At 42.7% G+C, this 14,885-nt stretch overlaps 1 protein-coding gene across 1 annotated transcript in view; it reads left to right on the top strand.

Moving 5' to 3' along the window:
- LOC126198878 (glutathione S-transferase 1-like) overlaps nucleotides 1-14,885 on the top strand; it is an 89,510-nt gene that overhangs the window by 28,485 nt on the left and 46,140 nt on the right. Inside the window, exons 3-4 of the mRNA XM_049935482.1 lie at nucleotides 10,087-10,145; nucleotides 10,237-10,378. Coding sequence (XP_049791439.1) covers nucleotides 10,087-10,145; nucleotides 10,237-10,378 — 201 coding nt within the window. The remainder of the gene's footprint in view (nucleotides 1-10,086; nucleotides 10,146-10,236; nucleotides 10,379-14,885) is intronic.

Raw genomic sequence — 14,885 nt, 5'->3', positions numbered from 1 at the left:
CTGTTCCTGAAAAGTGAGGGGCTTTTAATGACGCACTGGAAAATTATATATTCTTTATTTCAAATTTCCCTTACTACCAGTAAAACATAGGAGGCAAAATTATGAAGTGTGTTCAATAATTAATGCAACACGTTTTTACTGAAAGCAGGTTGGTTTTATCCAGTATTCCAATACACGATACCATACCCGAATCTTCTGGCTCCAAAACGCTATTTTTCAACATAATCTCCAGACAGTGCGTCGGCTTTGCGCCACCTTACTGGGAAGGCCTGTATCCCCGCGTGGTACCACCCTACTGGTCGACGTAGGAGACAACGTCTTGTTGCATCAGTAACCTGCCCAATCCACCCACCGTTTCCACCGAGTACGTCCTTCATTGAGCCAAACAGATGGAAGTCAGAAGATGCGAGATCCGGACCGTCTGGTGGATGAGGAAGAACAGTCGGATGAAGTTCTGTGAGCTATTCTCGTCTGCTCAGACTTGTTTGAGGCTAGCGTTGTCATGGAGAAGGAGAAGTAACGGTTTTTTTTATGGCGACGAACATGCTGAAGTCGTTATTCAATTTTCTAATGCTAGTACAGTACATACGAATTGATCGCTGCACCACGAGCGAGCATCAAACAGAATAACCCCTTCAGGTTCCCTGAAGACCATTGCCATGATTTCACTAGCTGAGAGTGCGGCTTACTTTTTTTGGATTTCCCTTTTGTCGCCGATTCGAAGTGATGAGCCAATGTTTCATCGCCTGTGACGATGTTCGAAAAAGAAAAAATTGTCACGATGAGCCTTATAACGCGCAAGCAGTTCCGGCACAGATGGCCTGTTGTTACTCTTTATGGTCTTCTGTTGGGCGGTGCAGAACCCAACCCAAGGGCACACACCTTTGAGTAGTGGCAATAGAAGGAAAGCTGAAGTTTTAAATTTCACGTTTAAGAAATCATTCACCAGGAGGACCGAACAAACATACTGTTGCTTGACTGTCGTATAGACTCCCACATGCAGGAATAGAAATAGGCATCCATGGTGTAGAGAAGCAACTGAAAGAGTCGTAAACAAATAAGTCGCCAGGTCCAGACGGAATCCCAGTTCAGTTTTACACAGACTACTGCGCCGAACTGGCCCCTTACTTAGCTTTCATTTATCGCGAATCTCTCACCCAACTCAAAGTCGCAGGTGACCGGAAAAAAGCGCAGGTGACTCCTGTATATAACAAAGGTAAAAGAGTGGCACCCTTATGATTACAGACCAGTATCATCGGTCTGCTGCAGAATTCTTGAACGCACTGTGAGTTCGAATATAACAAACTTCCTCGAGACAGGATAGCTTCTGACCACAAATCAGAGCGGATTTAGAAAGCATCGCTCATGCGAAACTCAACTTGCTCTTCCCTCACATAAGCTACAAACCATCGATGGAGGGCAACAGGCAGATTCCACATTCCTAGATTTCCGGAAAGCGTTTGGCACGGTGTCCCGCTGCAGATTGTTAACGAAGGTACGAGCATGCGGAACAGTCCCTACGTTAACCTCGACGACGAGTGTTCATCAGATGCAAGGGAATTGTCAGGAGTGCCACAGGGAAGTGTGACAGGACCGCTTTTATTCTCTGTACACATATATGACCTGACGGACAGGGTGAAGCAATTTACGGTTGTTTGGCGATGACGCTGTGGCGTATTCGAAGGTGTGGTCGTTGAGTGGCTGTAGGAATATACAAGGTGACTTAGACAGTATTCCTAGTCAGTGTGTTGAACGGTTACTTTATATAACTGTAGAAAAATTTAAAAAAAATGGCTCTGAGCACTATGGGACTTAACAGCTATGGTCATCAGTCCCCTAGAACTTAGAACTACTTAAACCTAACCTAACCTAAGGACATCACACAACACCCAGTCATCACGAGGCAGAGAAAATCCCTGACCCCGCCGGGAATCGAACCCGGAAACCCGGGCGCGGGAAGCGAGAAAAATGTAAGTTCGAGCACAATCCCGTAATGGTAAATACAGCGTTAGTACGAAGCAGCTTGACACAGTCATGGAAGCGGAACGGGCACGTAAGGATTGTAGTAGAGAAGGCGAATGGTCTGCTTCGATTTATTGGAACAATTTTAGGAAAGTGTGATTCATCTGTAAAGGAGACCCAAATAGAACACTAGTGCCAACCATTTTCTAGTACTGCTTGGGTGTTTTGTATCCCCAACAGGTAGGATTAAAGGAACATATAGAAACAATCCAGAGTTGGGCTACTATATTTGTTACCGGTAGTTCGAACTACGCAAGTATTACAGAGGTGCTTCTAGGACTCAAATTGGTGTCCAGGGTGGGAAGGTGACTTTCTTTTCAAGGAACGCTACTGACAAAATTTAGAGAACCGGCGTTTGGAGCTGACTGCAGAATGATTCTAATGCCACTAACGTACATTTCGCGTAATGACCAGAAAGATAAAGTAAGAGAAATTAGGGCTATTTGGAGACATATAGACAGTCGCCTTCCTCTCGCTCTGTTCGCGATTGGAACAGGAAAGAAAATGATTAGTAGTGGTATGTGGTGCCCTCCATCACGCACCGTAGAGTGGCTTGCGGAGTCTGCATGTAGATGTATATTATCTGAAAAGTTTACTTTCACACCACTCAACATTTGTGTAGATTTATTGCTCCAATAGACAAACTGCAGAAGGCTGTTAAACACAATACAGCTGCTGTTCTGTAAACTGTCGGAGAGTTTACAACACTTAAAGGAATTTGGGACAGAGATCGAGTATATTGTAAACACTCTTTGTTGGCATTTAATACGCTTAGACAGCCTTCCATAGGGTTAAAAATACTGTAGCTATAAACCAAGGTTGCAATCCAGCCAAGGAAGACATAAAAGTTTCTCATAGATATTGTAAGGCTTTTGTGTGTGTTAAGAAGTGAACTACTTCCATGAGCAGTCAAATGGAGTCCTAAACTGTTAAGCTATGCAATAATATATGAACCTTTACGCCACAGAAAACAAACTGGAAATGCTATCTGACCATGAATATTTAACATAATAGTCACATAAAATAGCACGGTTGCAATTAAATGAATTTTACATAGTTACCTGTTACAATATTCAATAATAAGTAATGATTCATCGAGAAACTGTCATAAAATCGAATAGTATGTCTGCTATTGGCTTATAGCTCCAACCACTGCAGATGAGGATGTTCCCTCAGATATGTAATGATTGATTATAGATTTGAAAGACTAATTAAAAATACTTTTCTGGACCATTCGATCAGAATACAAGTTAAGAATATGCTTTTCACCTAATATCTTAATTAGGAAGTCTCTTGCTATCATGTATTCCATACTATATCTCACTAATATAACAGGTAACTCTGCAGTATATTTAGAAAATGATCATGCATAACAGCAGCTGCTGACTTGCCGTTCCCCACCTGACACCTTATTTCAGGCAAAGAAATATTGGTTATTACTAGTGGTTAGCAATTGAAAAATATGAATAACTTTCTTAACTGTCCATGTCATCTCAGAGCACTTATGTTCCACAGTCGACATCAACAAGTCTGCAAAATACAATGGCGTCACAGCAGAGAAGAAATGAAGTGTCTTGGTGTGATAAAAACAGTTCAGAGAAGAATATATGTACATTTAAAGCAGATTTTTAAAGCAGATTATATATGCGGTATTTTCTCAAATCCATGGATCAGTTTCAACAAAATTTGGCACACAAACCAAACGTCATGAGTATCAGCACTGTGCAGTTCAGAACTTGCTGGCTTCAATACAAGTGGGCAGAAATGTGTTTTTACAGCTCCTGCCATATAGTGCTTGCCCACCACAACAGGCATATCGTTTGGTAATAGTATCAGTCTGCTTCATCGACATGTTTTGGAGGGCAGCTTAAAAGTCAGGGGAAAACTGTTTTCCAGTCTCAGGTGTATAGGCTGCCGTCCATGATGTGTGTTGTGTTATAGTAGCATCAGCCTGCTTTATCGACCTGATTTGCGTGGCAGCCTGTATGTCAGGAGTAGAAAACGGTCTTCAACCTTCTGATGTGTAGGCTGCCCTTCAAATAGGCGTGTTGTGGAAACAGTGGCAGCATGCTTTATCAACACGTTTTAAGGAGCTACAAGTGCAGATGAGCATGTCTCAGGGAAGGTTGAGATGTATGGAGGAGGCGATGGACAGATGGATGGGACAGGAGGGGATGGATAGGGTGAGAGGGACAGGGGGTGATGGACAGAGAGAGGGGGCAAGAGGCAATGGACAGGGCGAGGGGGAAGAGGAGATAGATAGGAAGGAGTAGGAGGAGGGGGAAGTGGACATAGAAAGGGTTGTAGGAGATGGACAAAGCGTGGGGTGAGGATGGCACAGACATAGAAAAGGAGAGAAGGAGATGTACGCCTAGAGGTGCTAGGAGAAGATGGTTAGACAGAGGGAGATGCAGGAGGCAGTTGAAAGGTTTAGTGGGGTAGAAGGCAGGTGGGAAAGGACTAGGAGGGAGTAGGAGATAAACCGAGAGGAGTATATTAGACAGAGAGATGGGGAGGAAGATATCGTTAGGGATAAGTAGATGGACAAAGACAGGGGAGAAGGAGATGGAGAGAGAGAATGGGGAGGAAGAGGCAGACAGATAGAGGTGGGATAATGAGGTGGACACTGAGACTGAGGGAGATGTGGACACAGAGAGAGCGAGGGGGAGGTGAGTGCAATATAAACTGTCGAATGCATGTGTGAGCGAAAATACAGGGAAGAGGCTAGTGTGTTCATGTACAGCCAGTATTCCTCCCAAATCGAACAGAACAAACCTCAATGAAGAACAGAAACAGGAAAGAGAATGGCGAATGGTCATTCAAACCAAGAGCATCTCGCCAAAACTTTCCATTGACTGGTGGCCAAACCAAATACCACAAATGGCCAAACCAAATACCACAGATGCGAAGCCGACCGCCGTGGCCGAGTGGTTCTAGGCGCTTCAGTCTGGAACCGCGCTACGGTCACAGGTTCGAATTCTGCCTCAGGCATGGATGTGTGTCATGTCCTTAGGTTAGTTAGGTTTTAGTAGTTCTAGGGGACTGATGACCTCTTATGTTAAGTCCCATAGTGCTCAGAGTCATTTGAACCATTTTTGAACAGATGCGAATGCATCAGTGGGGTTACAACTACTTTACTCAAAGAACTTATTTCGACTAATCGAAACTGATTATAGAAGAAACACGCAAGGCATTGCAAAGATTATGTCGCGAATTAAGTGAAGCAAAATTATTGTGAGCAAAAAATGAAACTGACAATGAACAGGCAACTTTCAGTGTGTATCAGGTAGTTTCATTAAACTGCTTTGTTGCCTGTAGCATTGTTCACTTCTGGGCTTGTGATATGACATATTGATTTGTTACATGTACAGCTGGAGCTCATCCGCATTAAATTGTATATTTCAACTGTCTTATCGTTGACGCAACCACTTTGTTGATTCCTTGGCCATCTTCGTTTACACAGAAGTCTTGGTTTGATTTTAGGTAACCACACATTTCTATTTTATTAAAATCTCAGCAAAATCTTGCGTTATATTGAGATCTCTAAGATAACAGTAACCTGCACGGAGTTACTGCATTATCCCAGGCAGCTCATCCTGGAGAATTTATCACGTTGCTAATTGTGAAAGACACTGAAGGTTTTCTTCTTTAGCATTACAGACCGTCCATTCTCTGACAGTTCCTGTAGTGCACTAGTACATAGCTGCGCCCTCTGGTGGGATTCACATACAGGTGCAGTCGTGTCTCTGTAATATGAGAAATAAGACATATGCAGGTTTGAAAACGTGAGGAAGTCTCAATACGGTTAAAATGGCTCTGAGCACTATGGGACTTAACTGCTGAGGTCATCAGTCCCCTAGAACTTACAAGGGAACCTCCCCATCGCACCCCCCTCAGATTTAGTTATAAGTTAGCACAGTGGATAGGCCTTGAAAAACTGTACACAGATCAATCGAGAAAACAGGAAGAAGTTGTGTGGAACTATGAAAAAAATAAGCAAAATATACAAACTGAGTAGTCCATGCGAAGATAGGCAACATTATGGATGACCTGGGCTCAGGAGCGCCGTGGTCCCGTGGTTAGCGTGAACAGCTGCGGAACGAGAGGTCCTTCGAGCGTAAAATTTTATTTTCAGACAATTATCAAAGTTCAGGCACTCACACATAATCAACTTCGCTCTCCAAAATTCCAGGACATGTTCAGATTTGCTTGGACATATGCAGGATTTGACGGTCTACACACGGAAAAATTTGAAAACGGTAAAAACATATTTTTTGACAGAGCGCAGGGAAAAGTGTGCAACTGTGAAACTGTTGGATTCATTTGTTGCAGTTTATGTGACAAACTCTTATGTTTTCATCACTTTTTTGGGAGTAATTCTCACATCCACAAGAAAACCTAAATCGGTCAATGTAGAAGAATCTTTTTACCCATTCGCCAAGTGTACAAGTTAGGTGGGTCGACAACATATTCCTGTCATGTGACGCACATGCCCTCACCAGTGTCGTATAGAATATATCAGATGTGTTTTCCTGTGGAGGAATCGGTTGACCTATGACCTTGCGATCAAATGTTTTCGGTTCCCATTGGAGAGGCACGTCCTTTTGTCTACTAATCGCACGGTTTTGCGGTGCGGTCGCAAAATACAGACACTAAACTTATTACAGTGAACAGAAACATCAATGAACGAATGGACAGATCATAACTTTGCGAAAATAAAGAAAATCTTTTCACCTGAGGGGAGACTTGAACCAAGGACCTCTCGTTCCGCAGCTGCTCACGCTAACCACGGGAGCACGGCGCTCCTGAGTTCAGATTATCCTTGATGTTGCCTATCTTCGCATGGACTACTCAGTTTGTATATTTTGCTTATTTTTTCGTAGTTCCACACAACTTCTTCCTGTTTTCTCGATTGATCAGTGTTCAGTTTTTCAAGGCCTATCCACTGTGCCAACTTATAACTAAATCTGAGGGGTGTGCGACGGGGAGGTTCCCTTGTTAGAACTACTTAAACCTAACTAACCTAATGACATCACACACATCCATGCCCGAGGCAGGATTCGAACCTGCGACCGTAGCGGTCGTGCGGTTCCAGACTGTAGCGCCTAGAACCGCTCGGCCACTCCGGCCGGCCGTCTCAATATGTTTGAGATCTTTATGACTAAGCGTATGCACATATTTTAGCATAATGCACCTGATGTCACACGCATGTGGCAATGAGAGTGGGGGAGAGATTGGACGCAGCCATTTGTGGAGTTTAAAACTGATAGAATAACTACATTTAACGACCATAAGTTTGCCAAAGTGGTACACTTTTACGCAGATTCGCTAGAATATGTAAAATAGTTGTCTTCTTCCACTGAAGACGATGTGGAATGTCTTAACAACATAACTGTGCAAGAAATAACAGGCAATATTAACATTTTCTCAGCTAGAAGAAGTGTTGCACTGTGTGTACGAAAGTGCAGTGTCTGATGTTCTACAGTTTCCAGTGCCACGGAGGCAGCCTCTGATCGCTGCATAACCTGCGTCCTGGTCATTGGGTTCTGCCAGATTGTGTATCAGTTTTAGCTAAACTATGACGACTTTTTAAAAAATGATGCAGATTATTTAGACGTGGAAATAACATAGTGGCTCTTAATTTGAGGGTCAGTTGGCCTAGGATAAAAAGATCGGACCATAGACGTCGCTAGTCTTTTAAGTTACATCACATGAGGTTACAGTTGTTGCACTTTGATCGTTAGCAGAATAAATATAACCTCGATGTGCTGCGACAATGCTTGGCTAAACGTCTGTCGGAACAACAATCAGATATTATACTGATCGTTTATGGGTTCGCAGCAAGGCGGTACGAATTGTCGTTCAGGGTCGGTTGGAGCCGTTTTCGGCAGAAAGATGAACAGGAAGTCGTTAAGAGCCGACGTAAAGGTTTTGCCACAATGTGTGTTCGTTGTGGTATATGGAGACTATTTAACATTGAAGTTCAAGGAATGTCGTCCAGGACTGAGTCATTTATGAACGTGTTATTAGAATCTCGTGGCAAGATTTCATTATTCTGATGCAATAACTACTATTGACAAAGGAAATAATAAGTGAATGGTAGCATCTTAGTCTGCTTTGCATTCTGGACTTTGTCCAATGACGTTAATTAAGGAACAATTGATCATCAAAAAGGACAGATGTATTTCTCAACATAGTGAAGCAAATGACGCCTCACATCAGTAGTGTCAAGAAGTGAACAACCTGTGCTTTGTACTGTTATAAAACAATTCTTTACGTGTTTTGATTAATAGTACAGACAATTATCGTTTCTGTAGAGTGCTGCTTTTGTTTGGTACAAAGATCGAACCCTCATTGCAAAGTGTACCTTAATCTGTAACTTAGATCAGCAGTGTCAGTATGTGAGTCACGTGTGTTTTGTACTGCAACAGAAGAAATGTTTGTATATTTTGATTAATAATATAGTCATCTCTTGCTTTCTTTTGAATGCTATTTTACTTTGTTACAAAAATCGAACCACAGCCATTGTCAAGCGCACCTTAAACCGTAAGTTAGATCGCTAGTGCCAATAACTGAGCCATGTGTGTTTTGTAAGGCTACAGAATACATATTTACGTTTGGTTTCTTTAATTTGCTGCTTTACTTTTGTACAAAGAGCGAACCACGGTCGTCGTCAAGTGTATATTAAATCTGTGAGTTAGACCAGTAGTGCCATTAGGTGAGCCATAAGTGTTTTTTACTATTGTAGAACACGGATAAAGACAATTCTGGTGTGAGAGTAACATTGTGACAGTTAATTTGAGGGTTCATTGTGCCTTGCAACAAGTGGGTACAGAGACAGAAGAACAGTCATGTTTATTCGCCAAGTGAGGTACAAAGAACAAGATGTTCAACTTTGGGGTACATACTGACTGGCTGTTTTTTCTTAATGGCCAGTAAAACAATAGGTTGTGACTGGGAGATCTAAATATCTGTGTGCTTACCCAGAAGCTATCTGACTGGCTTATTTGGGATACGAAGATGGAACCACAGTCGGGCTTAGGCTCAAATGGCTCTGAGCACTATGGGACTCAACTGCTGAGGTCATTAGTCCCCTAGAACTTAGAACTAGTTAAACCTAACTAACCGAAGGACATCACACACATCCATGCCCGAGGCAGGATTCGAACCTGCGACCGTAGTCGGGCTTAGGGATCAAGTGTAAATTAACCAGTAACTTAGATCAGTAGTTGCAATCTGTGAGGCATATTTGTTTTGTACTGTTAAGCAGGGATCAGTACGTATTTTGTTGAATAACACAGACAATTTTTGGTCTCTTTAAAATTCTATTTCATTTTGGTACAAAAATCGAAACAAAGTCGTTGCCAAACGTACATTAGTCTGCAAGTTGTCTGTTGTAGACTTCTTGCCAAGTTTCCCCTTCAAGACTTGCTTTAAACGTCTGCATTCCATTCGGAAACATATCTCCAAAGCCTTTCTTCTCTACTTTTGAATATGACGCTGCCTTGATCACATATATAACCTCAGTCGTAATGGAATTGAAGTAAATGCACCTATTTTTTAGCTACGTTCAATTGAAAAGTTGTGGGAGGTTTTAAACTCCACAATCTTAAAGTAAAGAATAAAATTAGGCACACTTGTAGTCTACTACTTGTCACTTGCAGTGTTTTGTTGTGGTCACTTCGCAAAACGCCCAAAAACATTCTGAAAGTACATCTGAGAGGAACTTGCCCTGGTGCTTAATTATTTATGTCCCAACGAAAATAACGAGGTAATCATCTGTGCAGATGACTACTGGTGAAGGATTGTATACTGATAAGAAGAGGACTTCGACCAGTTCCCGTGTAATCAGCACCTTACATTAAAAAAATGTTATTGCTATTTAGGAAACCATGGCAGTCACTGCCTGCAAGTATTACAACAAACGAAATTTACGCACTCTTCTGGTGTGTTGTATGATTTTTCGGTTATTAGTTAGTGAAAAATTGGGGCACTTTGGTCTTCACTTGACTCCGTTAGTGTCTAAAGCTATGACGTACTGAAAACAAGCTTCTTTTGTTTCAGATAAATCCCGAACACACAGTACCATCCTTGGACGACAATGGTTTTATTCTTCACGACAGGTACGTTCAGCGACGAATTTCTGTGCCATCTCATACATTTCATTCTCACAACCACTGTAACGCTGTAACAGTGATGTTCCACTTGTGGTAGCCACACAATCGCAACTTACCTCGTATCGCGGTACGGCAAGGATGACTCCCTCTATCCGAAGGATGTGAAGCAGAGGGCGCTGGTCGACCAGAGGCTGTTTTTCCATGGGACGAAACTCTTCCCCCGTCTAAGGGCTACGGCAGTAAGTGTATTTAAACCAATTTTTTTTTGCAAGGTTTGGTTTTAAAACTTACAAATTGTTGGACGAACGTCTAATTTTGAAATAATATGAAAATTAATGAAGCGAGCAGTTATTTAAATGAACCTTAATGGAATTGCAAAACGGTGCAAAGACTCGCATCTTACTTCAAATCTTCAGAGTGGAGCTATGCACTTCACAAAAAGCCAAAATGTATTATTCTGTGACTATAATGTCCCTGAATTACAATGGAATCAGTCACCTACACAATCACCAGAGTGCAACACTTTGCAGGGATATGAACAGGAATAATCGTGTAAGCTCCGCCGTAAATATAGCAGTTGTCTGACTAAGTTTCATTGGTAGGATGCTGGGAAAATGTAGTTAGTCCATAAAAGAGACTGCTAACAAGATCCTTGTGCCACTCACACTAGAATGTTGCCCAGGTCTATGGGACTCATACCAGATAGAACTAACTGGAAATACTGAAAGTACGCAAAGAAGGGCAGCAAAAATGCACAAAAGTCTGTTTTAATAACGAAAGAGCACCAGGGAAATTCTGTAGAACCTGAAATCGCACAGGCTTTAGAGAGGCCAACCCTCTGACTAGTTACTGTGCGCACAGACACATGTAAGTTCTCACGCATCTCTAGCTACAGACTCAATGAAATAGAAAGAAAACCGTAAGGCATTATACAATGGGGAATTCCCTTTACCATTAACTTCACAGACTCTATACAGTTTATATCAGAATATTTACGAGCTTTCACTATAAGATAGCCAACCATTCTCGTTTCATCGTGAAATATGCATATGCGGAGCCACAAATGCATGAGTCTGTAAGTTACATTATACTTCACAGACTGTCTTTGTAAAAGGAGTACTACATTTGAAACGTTTTTCTTGCCACTGTGGTTATTAATCATAGGCAAGCAGTATATCCTTGACCTGAGTTATGATAAAACCTTGCTATAAAATGTTGTTGTCTGCTATACCTGAACAGTGCAAGGTTGTTAACCAAAATTTCCATGAGAAACAAACACAAGAAAAAAAAGATTCATGCCTTGGGGAGATAATAATATCTCTCACAGTTTAATAAAACAAATTATTGCCATATCAGACAATCGAGTGCAATGCTCGTTACCTTGTCTGAACACTAAACAATTGATGTTTATGTTTGGTTTGGCCACTGTATACAGTGGATACACAATCACAATGAGGACAACAACTTAGGTACACACAAGGTTGTATTTGTTGTGTTAACCACGGGAGCCAAGAGATTCGAAATCTAAGTCAATATTGAGTATAACAAATTTTTTCTTAGCTCCGCCGAAGAGTCAGAACACCTAAAAATTGGCAGAGAGCGAAGTTCTCTAAACTTGCAGAAAGTGACGCTAACATTGTGTGGGGTACCAAATTGTATGGAAGGCTGCAAGATTTCTTCATCTGGGGCAGCTCGCAAATTCATGGATAACGAGACAAAAAGACCAAAAAAATTGCAATCAATTAGGCAACATAAGCTGTTTGCGGAACAACTAAGTTGTCGGATGCTCAAAATATGAATCAGGCTACCGCAATTGCGACATTTTATATTTCTCCAAAATCAGCTAGCGTGCGCCACTCAGCACCAGGAGGCTGCACGAAATCGTAGTTCACAGCCCTCAACTGCCTAGCTCTCATGAAACTCCACATGGAGGGTCGTCAATATGACAAATGAGAATATCGCTCATTTCACGCAAAAACTGGGGAATGCAGCAGATACTTCTCACTTTGTGCTTGCAAAACGCACGAAACAAAGTACCATTAATTGGACAGCCTCTTTGCGCCACGCGTGGTGGCAGGAGTGACCTAGTCAATTGAATACACCACATTTCGGAGGAAAGTAACAGATTTTGTGAGGCTGGTCGGATGGCGGCCTATCATTTTATGTCTGTTCAAAATGGTTCAAATGGCTCTGAGCACTATGGGACTCAACTGCTGAGGTCATTAGTCCCCTAGAACTTAGAACTAGTTAAACCTAACTAACCTAAGGACATCACAAACATCCATGCCCGAGGCAGGATTCGAACCTGCGACCGTAGCGGTCTTGCGGTTCCAGACTGCAGCGCCTTTAACCGCACGGCCACTTCGGCCGGCTTTATGTCCGTACAGAAGAGGCAAAACATCGTGCTTAATTACTCTCTGGGGACAGGAGTGTGGTGGCTCGGCGTTCCCCCCCCCCCCCCCCCCCTACCCCCAGCGAGTGTAGGTGCCGGCGCTCGCCAGCAGAAGAACAGAATGGGCCGCAGCCCAACTTCTGCAAAACTGCTCAACTCCCTGGCGACGCCCGCTCCTACTACTGAGACTCACTGGCCGACTTCTGGTGTCATATAGGAACTTGAGACCAGAATGGCAGCACACCTTCCCAGAGAAAAAGACGCAAAACTTGACTCCCAAGCAAACATGCCCAGTACAGTACTGCTGGTGGTCCGCGCCTTCCAAATTCGATGTTGAAACACCTGATGAAGATGCCGAGTTACGACATCGAAATATAGTGTTGGAAAGATGCGGCCTGCCGGCAGCACACCCGATTCTACAAGATGACAACGAATCGCAGGGAAAGTCTAAGAAATTGTAATGCCCAGTACTATCAATAAAATAACCGCAAAATAGTGGCAGAAAATAAAACAATGTCACATAGCGATTTGTGACAGTCATTGTCTGGGAAGCACAAATCCTATAAATTTGTTGTTGCTGTTGTGGTCTTCAGTCCAGAGACTGGTTTGATGCAGCTCTCCATGCTGCTCTATCCTGTGCAAGGTTCTTCATCTCCCAGTACCTACTGCAACCTACATCCTTCTCAATCTGTTTAGTGTATTCATCTCTTGGTCTCCCTCTGCGATTTTTACCCTCCACGCTGCCCGCATCTCGTGGTCGTGCGGTAGCGTTCTCGCTTCCCACGCCCGGGTTCCCGGGTTCGATTCCCGGCGGGGTCAGGGATTTTCTCTGCCTCGTGATGGCTGGGTGTTGTGTGCTGTCCTTAGGTTAGTTAGGTTTAAGTAGTTCTAAGTTCTAGGGGACTGATGACCATAGATGTTAAGTCCCATAGTGCTCAGAGCCATTTGAACCATTTTACCCTCCACGCTGCCCTCCAATACTAAATTGGTGATCCCTTGATGCCTCAGACTATGCCTTACCAACCGAACCCTTCTAGTCAAGCTGTGCCACAAATTTCTCTTCTCTCCAATTCTATTCAATACCTCCTCATTAGTTATGTGATCTACCCAACTAATCTTTAGCATTCTTCTGTAGCACCACATTCTATTCTCTTCTTGTCTAAACTATTTATCTTCCATGTTTCACTTCCATACATGGCTACACTCCATACAAATACTTTCAGAAATGACTTCCTGACACTTAAATCTATAATTGATGTTAACAAATTTCTCTCCTTCAGAAATGCTTTCCTTGCCATTGCCAGTCTACATTTAATATCCTCTCTACTTCGACCATGATCAGTTATTTTGCTCCCCAAATAGCAATACTCATTTACTACTTTAAGCGTCTCATTTCCTAATCTAATTCCCGCAGCCTCACCCGATTTAATTCGACTACATTCCATTATTCTTGTTCTGCTTCTTTTTTAAAGCTGCATGCCCTCGGGAAAAATTACGGCTGTAGTTTCCCCTTGCTTTCAGTCGTTCGCAGTACCAGCGCAGCTGGTTAGTGTTACAAGGCAAAATCAGACAATCATCCTGACTGTTGCCCCTGCAACTACTGAAAAGGCTGCTGCCCTTCTTCAGGAACCACACGTTTGTCTGGCCTCCGTTGTGGTTGCACATACGGTACGGCTATCTGAAGTACGCAAGCCTCCCCACCAGCGCAAGGTCCATGGGGGGGGGGGGGGGGTTTAAATTTGTTATATTACTTTAATTAGGCACATGCTGCTATCTTGGAGAGTAACAGAGATCGGGAGCTTCTAGATCATTCCTCTTTTTGAGAAACACTCCATCCATAAACTGGAATTACGCAGAGGGCAATCACGTTTGGTCAGACTGTAGCTGGTGGTGGTAGATTGGTAGATGTGATGCAGTCGTTGTAGCCATTACGAATCGCACTGGTAGTGTTGGCCACACGACGTTCTCCTCTTGCCAAGGTTCTAGTTGAAAGGGTTTGCCATTACGTGATGTGAAGCAGCAATTGGGGTATCTGTATCGTGTAGCTGATTTGCAAGTATCTGTTTTTTGGTTTTATGAACGCTGCAGAATTTGCTTGTATTTTGGCTTTACTTTTCGCAAACGACTGTCGAGGTGTGATACTGTTTTTATATTGATCTGCAGTTATCCCATCAAGAGAGGGGACAATTTCTGTCTTGCATCACCTACCAGAGAATCAGAGACTACATAGAAGGAATGAGAGCAGAACAACTGCTAATGATACGCACCGACAGCAAGCTACATAAAAATGGGTCAGAAAAAGAAATGAAAAGGTGCTATATAACTTGGACTGCAATCGAGATTGGACTACATAC

Source organism: Schistocerca nitens, chromosome 8, assembly GCF_023898315.1.
Source record: "Schistocerca nitens isolate TAMUIC-IGC-003100 chromosome 8, iqSchNite1.1, whole genome shotgun sequence".
Classification (NCBI taxonomy): domain Eukaryota; kingdom Metazoa; phylum Arthropoda; class Insecta; order Orthoptera; family Acrididae; genus Schistocerca; species Schistocerca nitens.
The sequence above is the reverse complement of the archived record's forward strand: the minus strand, read 5'-3'. Positions and strand labels throughout refer to the sequence as shown.